Source organism: Malaclemys terrapin, chromosome 1 (assembly GCF_027887155.1).
Source record: "Malaclemys terrapin pileata isolate rMalTer1 chromosome 1, rMalTer1.hap1, whole genome shotgun sequence".
Lineage (NCBI taxonomy): Eukaryota > Metazoa > Chordata > Testudines > Emydidae > Malaclemys > Malaclemys terrapin.
The window spans coordinates 113,228,841-113,244,641 of record NC_071505.1 but is presented as its reverse complement, the minus strand read 5'-3'; the positions used below and the strand labels follow the sequence as shown (position 1 = coordinate 113,244,641).

Below are 15,801 nucleotides of genomic sequence, written 5' to 3'. Positions count from 1 at the left end.
TGATGAACCCTCCGCCCCACCCAGTTCACTCTACTTCCCTGTAAACCAGCCACCCCACCCTCCCCTCCTCCCTTCGAGCACCGCTTGCAGAGGCAATAAAGTCATTGTTACTTCACCTTCATGCATTCTTTATTAATTCATCACACAACTAGGGGGATAATCGCCAAGGTAGCCCAGGATGGGTGGGGGAGGAGGGAAGGAAAAGGACACACTGCAGTTTAAAACTTTAACTCTTATTGAAGGCCAGCCTTCTGATGCTCAGGCAAATATCTGGGGTGGAGTGACTGGGTGGCCGGAGGCCCCCCCACTGCATTCTTGGGCATCTGGGTGAGGAGGCTATGGAACTTGGGGAGGAGGGCTGTTGGTTACACAGGGGCTGTAGCGGCGGTCTCTGCTCCTGCCGCCTTTCCTGCAGCTCAGCCATATGCTGGAGCATATCAGTTTTATGCTCCAGCAGCTGGAGCATCGACTCTTGCCTTCTGTCAGCAAGCTGACGCCACCTATCCTCTTCAGCCCGCCACTTGCTCTGTTCATCCTGTGATTCAGCCCGCCACCTCTCCTCTCGTTCATATTGTGCTTTTTTGCACTCTGACATTGACTGCCTCCACGCATTCTGCTGTGCTCTGGCAGCATGGGAGGACATCTGGAGCTCCAAGAATGTATCATCCCGAGTCCGCCGTTTTCTCCTTCTAATCTTCACTAGCCTCTGTGAAGAAGAAACATTTGCAGCTGGTGGAGGAGAAGGGAGAGGTGGTTGAAAAAGACATTTTAGAGAACAATGGGTACACTCTTTCACATTAAATTTTGCTGTTCACATTACACAGCACGTGTGCTTTTGTTACAAGGTCGCATTTTTTCTCTTATATTGAAGGCCTGCCGGTTTGGTGTGAGAGATCACTCACGCAGTGCCAGGCAACAGATTTCAGCTTGCAGGCAGCCAGGGTAAGCCACAGTCTTTTGGCTTTAACCTTCTTAACATGTGGGAATGGTTTCAGACAGTAGCGCCCTCATTTCCCATACCAAGCAGCCATTGGGTTGGCCATTTAAAATGGATTTGCAATGTAAGAGGAGGGGCTGCGGTTTCCGGGTTAACATGCAGCACAAACCCAACTAACCCCCTTTCTCCCCCCCACCCAATTATCGTGGATGATCACTTCACTCCTACCCCCCACTGCGTGGCTAACAGCGGGGAACATTTCTGTTCAGCTAAGCAGGAATGGGCACCTCTCAATGTCTCCTTAATAAAATCACCCCATTTCAACCAGGTGACCGTGAATGTTATCCTCAGGAAAGTGATATCAAAGAGAAATAAGGAATGGATGTTGTCTCCATGCCAGCAAACACCGGGACCATACGCTGCCATGCTTTGTTATGCAATGATTCCAGACTACGTGCTACTGGCCTGGTGTGGTAAAGTGTCCTACCATGGCGGATGGGGTAAGGCAGCCATCCCCAGAAACCTTTTACAAAGGCTTTGAGAGTATATGAAGGAGAGCTTTCTGGAGATGTCCCTGGAGGATTTCTGCTCCATCCCCATACACGTTAACGGACTTTTCCAGTAGCTGTACTGGCCGCGATTGCCAGGGCAAATTAATCATTAAACACACTTGCTTTTAAACCATGTGTAATATTTACAAAGGTACACTCACCAGAGGTCCCTTGTGTGCCCTCAGGGTCTGGGAGTACGCCTTGGGTGAGTTTGGGGGTTACTGGTTCCAGGTCCAGGGCGATAAACATATCCTGGCTGTTGGGGAAACGGGTTTCTCTGCTTCCTTGCTGCTGTGAGCTATCTACATTATCTTCATCCTCATACCCTGAACCCTCTTCCCTGTGTGTTTCTCCAGTGATGGAGTCATAGCACACGGTTGGGGTAGTGGTGGCTGCACTCCCTAGTATGGCATGCAGCTCCACGTGGAAGCGGCCTGTTTACGGCTCTGCCCCGGACCTTCCATTTGCCTCTCTGGCTTTGTGGTAGGCTTGCCTTAGCTTCTTAATTTTCACACAGCTCTGCTGTGCGTCCCTGTTATGGCCTCTGTCCTTCATGGCCTTGGAGACCTTTTCTAATATTTTGCCATTTTGTTTACTGCTACGGAGTTCAGCTAGCACTGATTCATCTCCCCATATGGTGAGCAGATCCCATACCTCCTGTTTGGTCCATGCTGGAGCTCTTTTGCGATCCTGGGACTCCATCATGGTCACCTATGCTCTCCGTGCTGGGCAAACAGGAAATGAAATTCAAATGTTCACAGGGCTTTTCCTGTCTACCTGGGCAGTGCATCTGAGTTGAGAGTGCTGTCCAGAGCGGTCACAATGAAGCACTATGGGATAGCTCCCGGAGGCCAATAACGTCAAATTCTGTCCACACTACCCCAATTCTGAGCCAATAAGGCCGATTTTATCGTTAATGCCCTTGTCAGAGGTGGAGTAAAGAAACTGATTTAAAGGGCCCCTTAATTCAAAAGAAAGGGCTTTGTTGTGTGAATGTGTCCAGGCTTAATTCGATTTAACGCTGCTAAAGTCGACCTAAACTCATAGTGTAGGCCAGGCCTATCTGATTTATTTGGGCATAAGCTTTCGTGGGTAAAAAAACCTCACTTCTTCAGAAGAATCTGAAATGGGTTCTTTACCCACAAAAGCTTATGCCCAAATAAATCTGGTAGCCTTTAAAGATGCTACCAGACTCCTCATTCTCAAAGGGTGATTAATTCAGCTTTTTCCACTGCCTCCCATCTACCTGCCAGATGGGCAAGATATCAATCACTGCTATGAAAAATATATAAGCCACATTTTATCCTAAAATAGATGAAAATAAAAGCTTTTGAATTTCAAATGAGGGTGGTACAGTGCCCATAATAGAGGATATGGGTTCTGTTTTCGTGCACCACATATTCTGGGAAAGCAAAAACATTGGGGCCTGTGTGCTAAAAGGCATTTAGGCATTGCTCCACTCAGCATTGCTGGACCTCAGAGATGTAACTTTCCTTTACAACTGATTGACTTGAGGACTTAGGCACTAAGTGCTCAAGTCACTTTTTGAAAATGAGACTTGCATTGCTGTCACAGGGGTCTTGCATAGCAGTGTTTAAACACTTTATAGTTCAGAGGAGCAGTTTTATTTTTAAAGTTCTTTAATCTAAAACCCAGGCCAAACTTGAGGGTGCTATGATACATGGTAAGTGACCTATGTCTTAGGTTATTCACAGCCCTGTTATTCCCATCAGTCATTTCTAAACCCAGGCCACACTTAAGCTATCATAAAAACCTCATTTACCATAGCATAGCCCAGCTGTGGCTACTTTCCCAATCAGCCTAGCTGTTAGAGCTGCAGCCCTCTGCCAGGGCTGTTTTAAGCCCTTCCAGGCAGGAGCAGGGTAGCCACCCCACTACGATAGCCTTTTACATTTCCAGCTGTAAAGTGTGGATTTATGCAGCCCTTTGTATCAAGGATTTTCTTGATGTTTGAGATTATATCTACACACTGGCACCTTCCCCACCAGAAGAACCAATATCTCATAGGCTGTGACATTTGTGCCCTGGAGCCCCTCTAGGGCCAGCCCTGTTTTAGGATATGCCCCTGGGATTCCTTTGCCTCATTTTCTCCTGGCTCCTGCCCCAGGACTAAGCAACCCAGGTAGTGTCTAGCCAACCTGGGCTAGACTGGGGGTAGGAATCTTAAAGTAACTGCACTGTTTGCTTTTCAGAAGTTGCTACCTGAAATCTCAAGTAGAATTCTACCACAGCCATGCCAGAACAGAAATAAGTTACTGTTGTTGCTAAGTTTATCCAGAAACTAAAGCTTGTTGACAGGTGTGAGTAGTTGATAGAGAACTACTTAGAACCAAATCTAGAGCCTTAATTTCTATGGTATATAGGGGAAGTGTCCCAGGCTTCTAAGGGTACATCTACACTACAGGGGGGAGTAGATTTAAGATATGCAAATTCAGCTACGTGAATAGCATAGCTGAATTCGACGTATCGCAGCCGACTTACCCTGCTGTGAGGACGGCGGCAAAATAGACTTCTGCGGCTTTCTGTCGACGGCGCTTACTCCCACCTCCGCTAGTGGAGTAAGAGCGTCGATTCAGGGATCGATTGTCGCGTCCGAGAGGTCGATTTCTACGCACCGATTCAGGTGGGTAGTGTAGACCTAGCCTAAGTGTCTACACACATGTCTGTGGTTGCCACTACTGAGAAACAAGGCTAGATCTAGTATGACTAATTACAGGCACAGATTTCTACTATAGAACTAGAAATCACCTCTTCGAAAGAACAGGTTAGACCTTCATTCAAATGCAGCGACATTTTATTTTGAAGACAGGGATATTAAATGCAAACAAGTAGTATTGGAGCGGAGAAGTGATCTACATTATAGCAGTCATACACCCCCAGACATTAGTAGAGATCTAGGCACAGTGCTTACTACTACCAGCCATTGAGGTCTTTCCTGCAGAAGGAGGCTAGTACACATGTAGTCAGAAGGAAGACAGAATGAATTTGCCTTCTTCCTTAGAAGTTGAAGCTTCATGTTTCTAGGTCACAGGTCCTCCTTAGCCTTGGATGCTGTGAGGACTTCAGCTTCCTCAGCCTCATTTTCTTGGTTTTGTGGTTCAATGGAATCTGCAGACACCTTGTCAGATGGGGTGAAAGGTCCCACAACCCAAGACAGAGGAGTATTTGCCATCATGTACGCCATCAGCTCATCTACATATTCCTGGGCCTTGGTCACCATCTCCTGGCTCTGGGTTAGGAGGCTGCTGGAGAGATCCTGGAAGGAATGGGCAGTGGAGAAGGAAGCATGCAGCTCTTCCGTGTGGTGATACACCTGTTGCACCTTATCCTGAAAGTTGGTGGGGAGACCTTGAATGCTGGATACTAGCATCTGGCAGGCATCCTGCAGCTGCTGGATAATGCTGCGGGACATAGCCAGAGTCTCGGACTCCATCTGTTGGAGAAACAGACGTTTAATCCTAACATTCAAAACACAATAAGGATCATCCAACTTGCTGCTGCCACCACCACCTCAGGTGATGTTGCAAGGTACTAATTGTAGTCATCAAGGTCGTCTGATGGAAAGACTATTTGCGCCAACAAGGTCTGCAATGGGTGTGCCATGCACTCTTCCAGGAGAAATATAAAGAAACCAAATTGCCCCTTCCTTATGAGAAGCAACTTGTGACAATGGAGGCTAACACCAGAGGCAATAAGCCATCCAAGCTAGGTCAAAACAGAGCTAAGCCAAGTTAGTTAACGGGGTGTCACTGGTTGCAAACCCATGACCTACAATCAGTTCGCAGGCTGTGCTGAGGGTTTAAAAATTTTTTTTCCCCCCTATGCTTCTTGGGCAGACCTTGCTGGTGTGACATCACTCTAGGGATGTCTATAAGGCTCAAAGGGGACAAGTTTTTGTAATAAAAGTAAGGTCACCTGAATTTATCAGCTACTTATCCAAAGATAAGCCACCCTGCAAGGCTCAGAATAATGGCATACCTCAGATCAGAGCTGCCCCTCCACTCCCAAATGTACATACCTCTGGTTTTGCCAGATCTTTGATCTCACTGCCTTGTGTCTGCTTTCTATTCCAGCTCACCCATATGTGATGGAACTTCTCCTGGACTTCTTGAAGAGAAACACCTTGCTTAAGGTGTTCAATCTAAAAGTGGATTAAGCATATTGAGACATTTGCACATCAGTTATTCTAGTTCCATGGTTTATGAAATGCCTTCACCCCACAGAGTGGTATGCTCAATGCATCAAGAGTAGAAGGGTCTAGTTACATAACACAACCATGAATGAGGTCTCAGCCTCATTCTACCACATTCTACACTGGTAGAATTCGAGGTGTTCCCTGCCCTGAAGGGCATCAGTTTTAAGAGATAGTGGAGTTCCTACCAGTCCCATGGTTTGATGAAGCTGGGAAAGAGCCTCTCTGATGCTCTGACTGGTATCTCTCATCTTGTTTAGGGAATAGCGGTAGGCACGTTGGCGAAGTTTGGTCGACAGGGAACCTAAACGCACGAAGTAGCTCCGACGCTCTTGTGGTTGTGCTGAAGACACTTCAGCCCCTTCCACAGATTCAGCAATTTCAGCTAGAGGGAAGAAAGCTCAGGTTGTTCACCCTCTCAGATTGAGAGATTGGTAAGGAGTACAAGTCATACTGATCTGCTAAATCTTAAGCTCCCTTGTAACAAGCATTTGGCTTAGCACCTATCAGGTAGCACAGAGGTAACTTCAGCCTTAAAAGAAAAGCACAACAAAAACCCATGCACCACACAGCCTACTTTGATAGTGAAACTGACTAATGAATAGTCATGCCTATTATTCCTTCTAGTACCACCCTGTCCCCACTTGTTGCTCAAGTCATTTTACATGCCCACCAACTAAAAGCAGAGACTGAGGGTTAAGATATGAAAAGGCTGTAGGATAAGCCTGCATTTGGTGACATAAGACTGAGAAGCCTAGAGAGAAGTTGGGCCCAAAGGGAGGATTACCCTAAACTTTTAAAGATAATAGACCTGTCGCTCATTTGTTCTGACCTAGTTCCTCATCTGTCATGGGAAGATAGTGATCCAAGAGCTCTTCAGATTTCTCCAGCACTGCTTCCATTCCACTTATGGCCAATTGGCCCATTCTTGATTCCACAACTGTGCTCATGCTGTCAGTTACCACTGATTTGGTGCTCTTCATACTGTCCTGCACAGCCTCTTTGGTTATATCTACCATTCTGATCATGGTCTCCTTGACATCTGTCAGTCTGGAAGATGCCAACTCCTGTGCTTCAGATGTAACCTAGAGTAGAGTGATCAAGCAAGACATTGTCCAGTAATTCAGGGTGATAATACCCCATTGACCCAGAGATTGAGGTTGGGGGAGGGGAATTACCACCTGCTCTGCCCCATAGGTCATAAATCTTCAGGGGGAAGAACTGCATCTTACATAGCATTGTCATTTTGTCTAGGGAGAGGGTGGTGAAAGTTACCTCATCAGCAGTCTGTTGAGGGATTGGTAGATTATCCTCCACTTTGTCAGGTACTTCAGAAGCACACTCCTCTGCTGTTGTCACTATAGACAAACCAGAGTTTAATTGCTTAATTGGTCAATGTTGCTACTGCCATATGTACAGAACCTGGCTCACAACTGTAATGAGATCTTCGGTTCTCCAATATGTTCAGGCAGCAATAGTTCTGGGTTGTAGGTGCTGCACATTTACAATTACACCAATTCAAGACCTTCAGGAGGATTTTATTTCCCCCTTCCTTCCCCATGCAAGGTGGTTCCCTCCCTCTCCCCCAAGAGATGAGCTTTCTTTGGTAAAAATTCTTAAAAAACAAAAGTGTCCCCTTCAATAGTTCATAGTTCCAGATTTCCTCCCATGCATCTTAATTCAGTTACCCAATCAAGATTGTTATGACTGGCATCTGAATACTTTCTCTTCCTATCTATACTGACAGAATTGTCTTTGCCCAAGCATTCTAGGCATTACTTTCCAGGCTCCCTCTCCAAGAGAGAGGTTTTTATGTTCTGAATAAAGTGCAATGATCTCACTCCATAGTCTTACAGCCCTGAAGCTTTTTGATCAAAAGTTTAACATCCCTCTGGAAGGCACCAAGAAGTTTTTGCAATGTCTTGGCTGCGATAAGTCCAACTAACTGTTCTCCTGAAGGAAGCAAGTTAGGGACTGGCTATTGCCAGATGTGAAGACAAGTTTAACAGTTGTAATCCGTTTGCAGTGTTGTTGTAGCCATGTTGGTCCAGATATTAGAGAAGGTGGGTGAGGTAATCTTTCGTTGGACCAACTTCTGGTGGTGACAGACTAGATTCTGAGCCTCTCTAGTTGCAGAATGAGGAGATCTCAGTTTGCAATTAGGTACCTTTCAAAGGGTGTTGCTCCTTCAATGGAAAGAGCTTAGCACTGATCTCACTTCCTGGATACAGTCAAGGAGGGTGCAGGTTCAGGAATAGCAATTACTGTAAACAAAGCCCTTCGTTAGCCTCTAGCAGATGTTAGTTTACATGCATGGGCTACTGTATTATTCCTAATTAGTCACACCACCCCCACTGCCAGCTTTTCTTCCAGTACTGAAGGCATACTGATCTTCATGGACCTGAGTTTTAGAGATGGAAGCTTCCTGACAGGGTGTCAAGATCCTACTGTTGAGAAATTGTACCATACTAACAGAAAGGTCTGCATATATGCTTTACTCACCCTCAGGTTCAAGCTTAGTTACAACTGGCTGTGCACTGCTCACTGCAACACTGGTTATGGACGTCACTCCCTTCTCTGCCATGTCACAGATGGACCTCACATAGGGATGGCTCTCCTTGGTGGAGGCGTAGGCAGTGGCAGCCAGATCATAGGCAGAGTTGACTAAAGGTAGGCTGGCCACCCTCCTCAAGACATTCTAGTGAGGCAAGGGACAGAACAGTGAGTCAGGAAGGCAATGTTCTATAGTGGAGCTGAACCATTACTTTTTCAAGTGGTTATACCCTTGGATGTGTTGCCCCCAATCAAAGGATTGTTTAATGGTCAAAAATCTGAAGAGCCAAGAGGCCCAACAGCTGCTTCTGAAGTTAGAGTACTGGGTCACAAGGTGAACTAAAGCAAGAAGCATTTTTAAATATTATAAACTAAGCTATTTTGCAGCATCTGGAAGAGCAACTGCACAAATCTCTAGACATTGAGGTGTGCATATGTTAAGCCTGCTACCAGGTCACAGCCAGCCAGCTTTTGTATTCACATGTTGAACCAGCAATGCTTAAGAGGGAGCACCTACCTCTTGCTCTTCCTCTCCATGCTCTGGGGATGCCATAGTTGTCTCTTTTCCATTAGAAGCCATGGTATAATCAGATATACCTGAAAAGGACAAAACAACAGGCCTGAAGTTACAAGTTAAGTTTCTTCAGGAAAAGTTACAGGATCTTAAAGACAAGAGTTGTGTTCTACTCCAAAGAGGGACTAGAAGAAATGGCAAGGAACAAATATTTAGAGGAATAGGGAGCTAAACACATGGTCACCGCCTTTTTTTTTTTTTATTAAATAAAAAACCAAGAAATATTTCAGTTCTACTACAGCTAAGGAGAAAGTAAGTAGGAGGATTCCTTCTTATGGCACAGAGTGGTTGAAAGCCTTCCATCTTTTGAGACTACATTAAAGGCATTACTACTAGAGGCCATTTAATAGTTCTAAACTACAGGGGAGGAAAGTTAAGAATGTGATCCTGTCTCACCAGCTAAGAGACTTAAGACCAGTGAACATTAAGTTACCCGGACTCAGCTTCCCAACCCCTGCCCTACCCACAGCTTCTTAATACAGACATTTACACATCCAAACATTTCTTAGTAGCATAACTGCAAAGCTATGACCAAGGAATTATATAAACAATGAAAAAAAGACTAAAAAGCCTCACCAACAAGTTCCACTCCTTCAAGTACCAGCCCCAAACCAACCCACTGACCTTTCTCAGTATTCCAAACACTGCTTTACTCCACTCACCCACTGGTCAGATTTTATACAACCCTGCTGGTGTAATTGTGAGGGGAGGGAGTGAAATACTCAGGACTGACAGTTCAGGGAATCAGTGAAAAGAAGGCTTTGCTAACCAATAGGAGAATGCAAATCCTTTGGGGACTGAAAAGATGGGAAGTGAGTTATTCCCCACATGTGATTCCAATTAACCCCACTGGGTCTTTGCTGTCATGCAGCTGAACTCACTTGGAGTCCACAGCCTGCCTAGAAACAGTTGCTAGTTAGGATGGGTAACATTTTCAAAAACACCTGTGTGACTTAAAAAATCATTGATTTTCATTGCCCTTTCCAATGAGAAAAGGGAGAGAAAAGTTTTTTTTTTTTATAAGGTAGAGAAAAGGGTAAAAAATTGAAACAGAACTTTTCATTTTGTTATGAAAATTCTAAAAAAAAAAAAAAAAACCATAAAAAAACCCAAACAAATAAAAAATCAGCCAAACATAGACCATCTCTGGTGGTAAGGTTGCAGATAGCAATGTGCCTGCTTCACCTGCATGTTGGCCATAGTTTCAAAGTAAAAACTGGCACACTGGAACAAGGAGTGGCATATTGAAGACAGGTAGTTTTTTCCAGTGGTTAGGATACTAGCCTAGGATTTGAGCTGGGTTCAATTTTAGGTTCTACCTCAGACTTCCTATGTGACCTTGTGCAAGTCACTTATCCTCTCTGTCCCTCAGTTTCCCCTCTGTACAGTGGGGATAATATGGCTTCCATGCTTCATAGAAGTTTTGTGAGGTGCTCAGATACTCCGGCAATCAGGGCTATATAAATATCTTAGATAGATAGTGAAGCATTTTGTTGGGGAACAAGAGTTAGGTAGGGTAAATAATTCACCTTCATCCCCCTTTCAGAAAAAAGGAAAAGTGTGCCACTTTCTGTTTCAGGGACGGGTGGGAGAAAAGTGTGTTTATTCTTCTGTCACCCCCTTCATTGTTCTCCCTCAGAGTTTGAATTGAAATTGGATTGAATTGGAAAAGAAGTGGTGGTACTGTCCCAAGTCCTGCCCACAATCCAAGCTCTGCCTATATGAGGTGCTACTTTAGCAGATTGTGCAGGTGTACAAAACATGAGCACACATGGTCTGCTGGGTTCTCCTTGGGGCTTGAGTCCCTCTCTGTAACGTTCAGCTACACCACTAGATATGACCAGATTAAGATGGAGGCACAATAGCCACATGCCTGGAACCCAGTCATATGATTATGTCAGTCTCAGCTGTTATTTAAAAATAAATGTTTCTACCCCACATGGCTGCAAAGAAAAGCTTGAGATTATCCATTGAATAGAACAGAGACAGTCATCATAGAATACCAGGATTAGAAAGGACCTGAGGAGGTCATCTAGTCCAACTCCCTGCTCAAAGCAGGACCCATCCCCAAACACATTTTTGCCCTAGATCCCTAAATGACCCCCCTCAAGGATTGAATTTACAACCAGGGGTTTAGCAGGCCAATGCTCAAACCACTGAGCTATCCCTCCCCTGAAAGTGATGTCTGCCTCTGTCTGCCCCAGCCTCCTGCAGAGGGAGAAGCAGCATCCATACCAAGGGAGGTAACTCTTTACCCCCCACTTGGCGCTTGCTGATCTTGCTGTGCGCCCACCCACCTTCCCAGGACTTCGACAGGTAAATGCCTAGCTGGGCTTTGTGGGATTGGTGGCATCTGGTCGTTTAGCCCCAACGGTCAGATGTTGGCCATGGGAGTGTGAATAGTTCCCTAATGACATCCACTCTCACCATGAAAATGAGATGCCACCCCACGTAGATTATGCAGATCTGCAATCCTCTCTCTCTTTTCTTGCTTACTTTGCTCAGCAGTGAAATAGTGAAAAATCTAGACATGTATATCACCATCACTTGGCATCAGAGTTACCCCACTTTGATGAATGAGGCAGTTCACACCTCTCTGAGCTCCTGTGTCAGACTCTCTGCAGAGGCAGGCAGATGCCTGTGCACCCATTTTTGCTTTTTTCATGTTTTCAAGGTTTTTTCCATAATCTGTTGTCACATTATATTGATAGAGTTTAGCTCCATTAGCACTTGAAGACCAGCCACTCCAGATAATGCAAGAAACACAGAAATGTAAGTCTGGATGGGACCTCTGATGCACCTTGACTGTTTTGGGGTTCTCCCAGAATGAGGCCGCTTTATCCTATAACTCGCAAGGCACAACGTTTTCCAAGTAACTGAATTTGGAAGTATTTTACTGTTCATTCTAAACATTTGAAGCTGCATTTCTCAAATGTGCTTTCTGGCTGCATTTTGTAATGCTTAAGGAAAAGGCCTCTCCTCTCCATTGACAGTTTATATGCCTTCAATACAGATAAATATCAAGGAAATTGTAAACATTTGTAAAATGAGCACGATTGCATGAAAATACCATTTCCCATTGGATTCCTTCTTGCTCACTGTACAGTACAGCCTTGTGGCACAAACCACTTCATGGCATTCCTTGTGATATTTTTGAAGAGGTGTCAGGTTCTGGTGCGGTTAGTTGGGGCAGCAAAAGAGTCATGGATAATTCGAGAAGCAACTGAGATTCTTTAATTTTGATACCCTAACCAGTGCTGAATCCATCTTAATTCCCACCCTTGTAGTCTTTTTATGTTAGTGCTTTTGTAACCCACACATCTTCTGGGTGTGGTGTTCTGTCCCATCGAGTGGCACCGAGACCACTTAAAGAGAGAGCAATTAATGAGTCTGCTCTACAGCCTTCGCTAAGAGGCAATTGCTTTTAGCTCATGCGCTAGAGGCTCATGCACTAAGCTCCAGAGGTCCCCAGTTCAATCCTAGTGACTGGGGTTTGTCAGCGTTACACTATCACCTTCCCTTCTAAATGTTTATCCCAAATGGGCAGCTAGATTGAGATTCTGAGATCCTTCCCCTTAGCTGCCACCTTTTCCACTTGACATTGTCATGCAACATTAAAATTTTTGCGTGCGGACTAGGACTGAGCAAATAATGAATTTTTCATTTCAGGGGCTGCACAAAAAATAAAATTAAAAACAATCAGATGAAATCAAAACGGATTTTATTTTTCAGTTTTTCATCATCTAAATGGAATAAATGAACAAATGTGTTTCAAGCCAAACAAAACAATTCATTTGACCCTAAATGATGTTTTTTTTCAGTTTTTCATTTCATGTAGGTTTTGGGTGCTTTTTACCCTCTCCCCTTTTTTTAAAACTAGCTAAATTTTGAAAAGAAACACCATTTCAAAATGAAAAAAAAAAAGTATTTCATTTCCAAATGATCAAAATGAAACTATTTGAAATGAAAAGTCAAAACATTTCATTTTGAAATGACCAAAACAAACTGTTTTGACTTTCTCAATTTCTTTCCCCCATTTTTTACTTGAATTTGCAAATAACTTCTGTGTTCTGAAAAATGCATATTTGGACAAATTTATGATTAAAAAATATTTTATCCAGCTCTAATGAGGATTCTTCATCCTGTGTCAAACTGAGCCTCTGTTACCTGTGCTGAAGAATCCAGATTCCTTAGCAAACTCATACACGTCTTTAGGTGGACTGGCTACTGGGGTGGGGGACAAAATGCCCCACTGTGTTAGGCTGGGTTACACTACCATTCTGATGTGGCAGCATTTCACACCCACTGTGCACAAGGGTAAATGACTATACAAGGTGCAAAGCAGTGGAGAAGCAGGCCTGTATTGTGCAAGTGTCCCAGGACATATAGTGAAGGTCTATATATTCTTCTGTCTGGTCTGCCCACTCTCTTCCCACCTGCATTGGGGAAGGCAGTAGCAGCCCCACAGAGCCTGATATCCCATCAGCCACAGAACAGTGATTTCCTACTCAGCCACTCCACCTGACCTACCTGGCTATGTAGCACAAATCTCAATTTGCCCATAAAGAGCTTTCTACTCACAAGAGGAGACAACTGGAACAGAACTACAACAGGGTTCAAAAAAGAACAAGATAAGTTCATGGAAGATAGGTCCATCACTATTAGCCAGGATGGACAGGGACGGTGTCCCACCTAGCCTCTGTTTGTCAGAAGCTGGTAACGGATGACAGGAGATAGATCACTTGGTGATTACCTGTTCTGTTCATTCCCTCTGGGGCACCTGGCATTGGCCACTGTCGGAAGACAGGATACTGGGCAGGATGGACCTTTGGTTTGACCCAGTATGGCTGTTCTTATGTTCACAAAGATCAAAGCTTTTGTTTGACAAACTTGACACTTCTACAAATAAATTAGCTCCACTGGAAAGTCCTGTCCTGTAACAGCTTCCAAACTTATGCAGTCTAAATAGTGTCACTTGTTATGTGCACCTTCTTATCCATATTCTGCAGTTTCTGTGGAATCCGCTTATGTTCTACCTGTTAAAGCATTGTAGGGTCCCACAAACCAACAGAGAGGTGTACTGTACACCACATACTCCAGCAGCTTATTCATATGTTCCTCCTCCTTGGTCACTTTCTCCCATATTTGGGAGAGGATTCGTCTAGACAGATCTTGGAAGGAATCAAGAGTGGAGACTGAAGCATGGAGCACTTCTGTGGTATGGGAAACTTGTTGAATCTTGTCTTGAAAGTTGATGGAAAAGTGTTCAATAATAACCAGTAGGATCCGGTAGATGGTCTTCAGGGGTTGGGTAATTGTATGAATCAAGGCAATGATGCAATATTACAGCAACTGCACGAAGCAAATTAATAGTGTGAAGGTACAATTTTTAGAAATATCTCTTGAAATGGGAGACGTCTACAACTACACTATTGTTTGATCCTAAAACTGTTCCCCAATACAGAACCATTGTTCCCACTCTCTTTGATGTTTTCCAAGCCAATCCAGCCCTGTTTGGTATGGTTCCCACTGACCATTGAGGAGCTTCTGTTGAAACTATATACCAGTGATACTCAGCGTTCAGTGGTCGAGGAGCCACATTAGAGATCAACATTACCCAGTAGTGTGAATTCATTGTTTCATTTACGATAGAATCATAGAATCATAGAATATCAGAGTTGGAAGGGACCTCAAGAGGTCATCTAGTCCAACCCCCTGCTCAAAGCAGGACCAATTCCCAGCTAAATCATCCCAGCCAGGGCTTTGTCAAGCCGGGCCTTAAAAACCTCCAAGGAAGGAGACTCCACCACCTCCCTAGGTAATGCATTCCAGTGTTTCACCACCCTCCTAGTGAAATAGTTTTTCCTGATATCCAACCTGGACCTCCCCCACTGCAACTTGAGACCATTGCTCCTTGTTCTGTCGTCTGCCACCACTGAGAACAGCCGAGCTCCATCCTCTTTGGAACCCCCCTTCAGGTAGTTGAAGGCTGCTATCAAATCCCCCCTCATTCTTCTCTTCTGGAGACTAAACAATCCCAGTTCCCTCAGCCTCTCCTCATAAGTCATGTGCTCCAGACCCCTAATCATTTTTGTTGCCCTCCGCTGGACTCTTTCCAATTTTTCCACATCCTTCTTGTAGTGTGGGGCCCAAAACTGGACACAGTATTCCAGATGAGGCCTCACCAATGTCGAATAAAGGGGAACGATCACGTCCCTCGATCTGCTGGCAATGCCCCTACTTATACAGCCCAAAATGCCGTTAGCCTTCTTGGCAACAAGAGCACACTGTTGACTCATATCCAGCTTCTCGTCCACTGTGACCCCTAGGTCCTTTTCTGCAGAACTGCTACCTAGCCATTCGGTCCCTAGTCTGTAGCAGTGCATGGGATTCTTCCGTCCTAAGTGCAGGACTCTGCACTTGTCCTTGTTGAACCTCATCAGGTTTTTTTTGGCCCAATCTTCTAATTTGTCTAGGTCCCTCTGTATCCGATCCCTACCCTCTAGTGTATCTACCACGCCTCCTAGTTTAGTGTCATCTGCAAACTTGCTGAGAGTGCAGTCCACACCATCCTCCAGATCATTAATAAAGATATTAAACAAAACCGGCCCCAGGACCGACCCTTGGGGCACTCCGCTTGAAACCGGCTGCCAACTAGACATGGAGCCATTGATCACTACCCGTTGAGCCCGACGATCTAGCCAGCTTTCTATCCACCTTACAGTCCATTCATCCAGCCCATACGTCTTTAACTTGGCGGCAAGAATACTGTGGGAGACCGTATCAAAAGCTTTGCTAAAGTCAAGGAATAACACATCCACTGCTTTCCCCTCATCCACAGAGCCAGTTATCTCATCATAGAAGGCAATTAGGTTAGTCAGGCACGACTTCCCCTTGGTGAATACATGCTGACTGTTCCTGATCACTTTCCTCTCCTCTAAATGTTTCATAATTGATTCCTTGAGGACCTGCT

At 44.8% G+C, this 15,801-nt stretch overlaps 1 protein-coding gene across 1 annotated transcript; it reads right to left on the bottom strand.

Annotated features, from left to right (window-relative positions):
- Positions 1-4,343: 4,343 nt before the first annotated feature.
- On the bottom strand, positions 4,344-9,420 carry LOC128830462 (perilipin-3-like). The gene is made up of 8 exons (XM_054016292.1): positions 9,405-9,420; positions 8,772-8,851; positions 8,204-8,399; positions 6,977-7,059; positions 6,534-6,786; positions 5,890-6,086; positions 5,528-5,650; positions 4,344-4,942 (listed from the first exon to the last, which is right to left on the bottom strand). Exons 2-8 carry the CDS (start codon positions 8,832-8,834, stop codon positions 4,535-4,537), a joined length of 1,323 nt encoding a protein of 440 aa, XP_053872267.1. The 5' UTR covers positions 8,835-8,851; positions 9,405-9,420; the 3' UTR covers positions 4,344-4,534.
- Positions 9,421-15,801: the final 6,381 nt, after the last annotated feature.

Excerpts from the sequence above, each read along its gene's own strand:
- LOC128830462 (XM_054016292.1), bottom strand. The coding sequence starts at position 8,834 with ATGGCTTCTAATGGAAAAGAGACAACTATGGCATCCCCAGAGCATGGA. Across the intron at positions 5,651-5,889 it reads TTCATCAAACCATGGGACTG|ATTGAACACCTTAAGCAAGG; the intron begins GTAGGAACTCCA and ends ATCCACTTTTAG. Across the intron at positions 4,943-5,527 it reads AAGATCTGGCAAAACCAGAG|ATGGAGTCCGAGACTCTGGC; the intron begins GTATGTACATTT and ends TTTCTCCAACAG.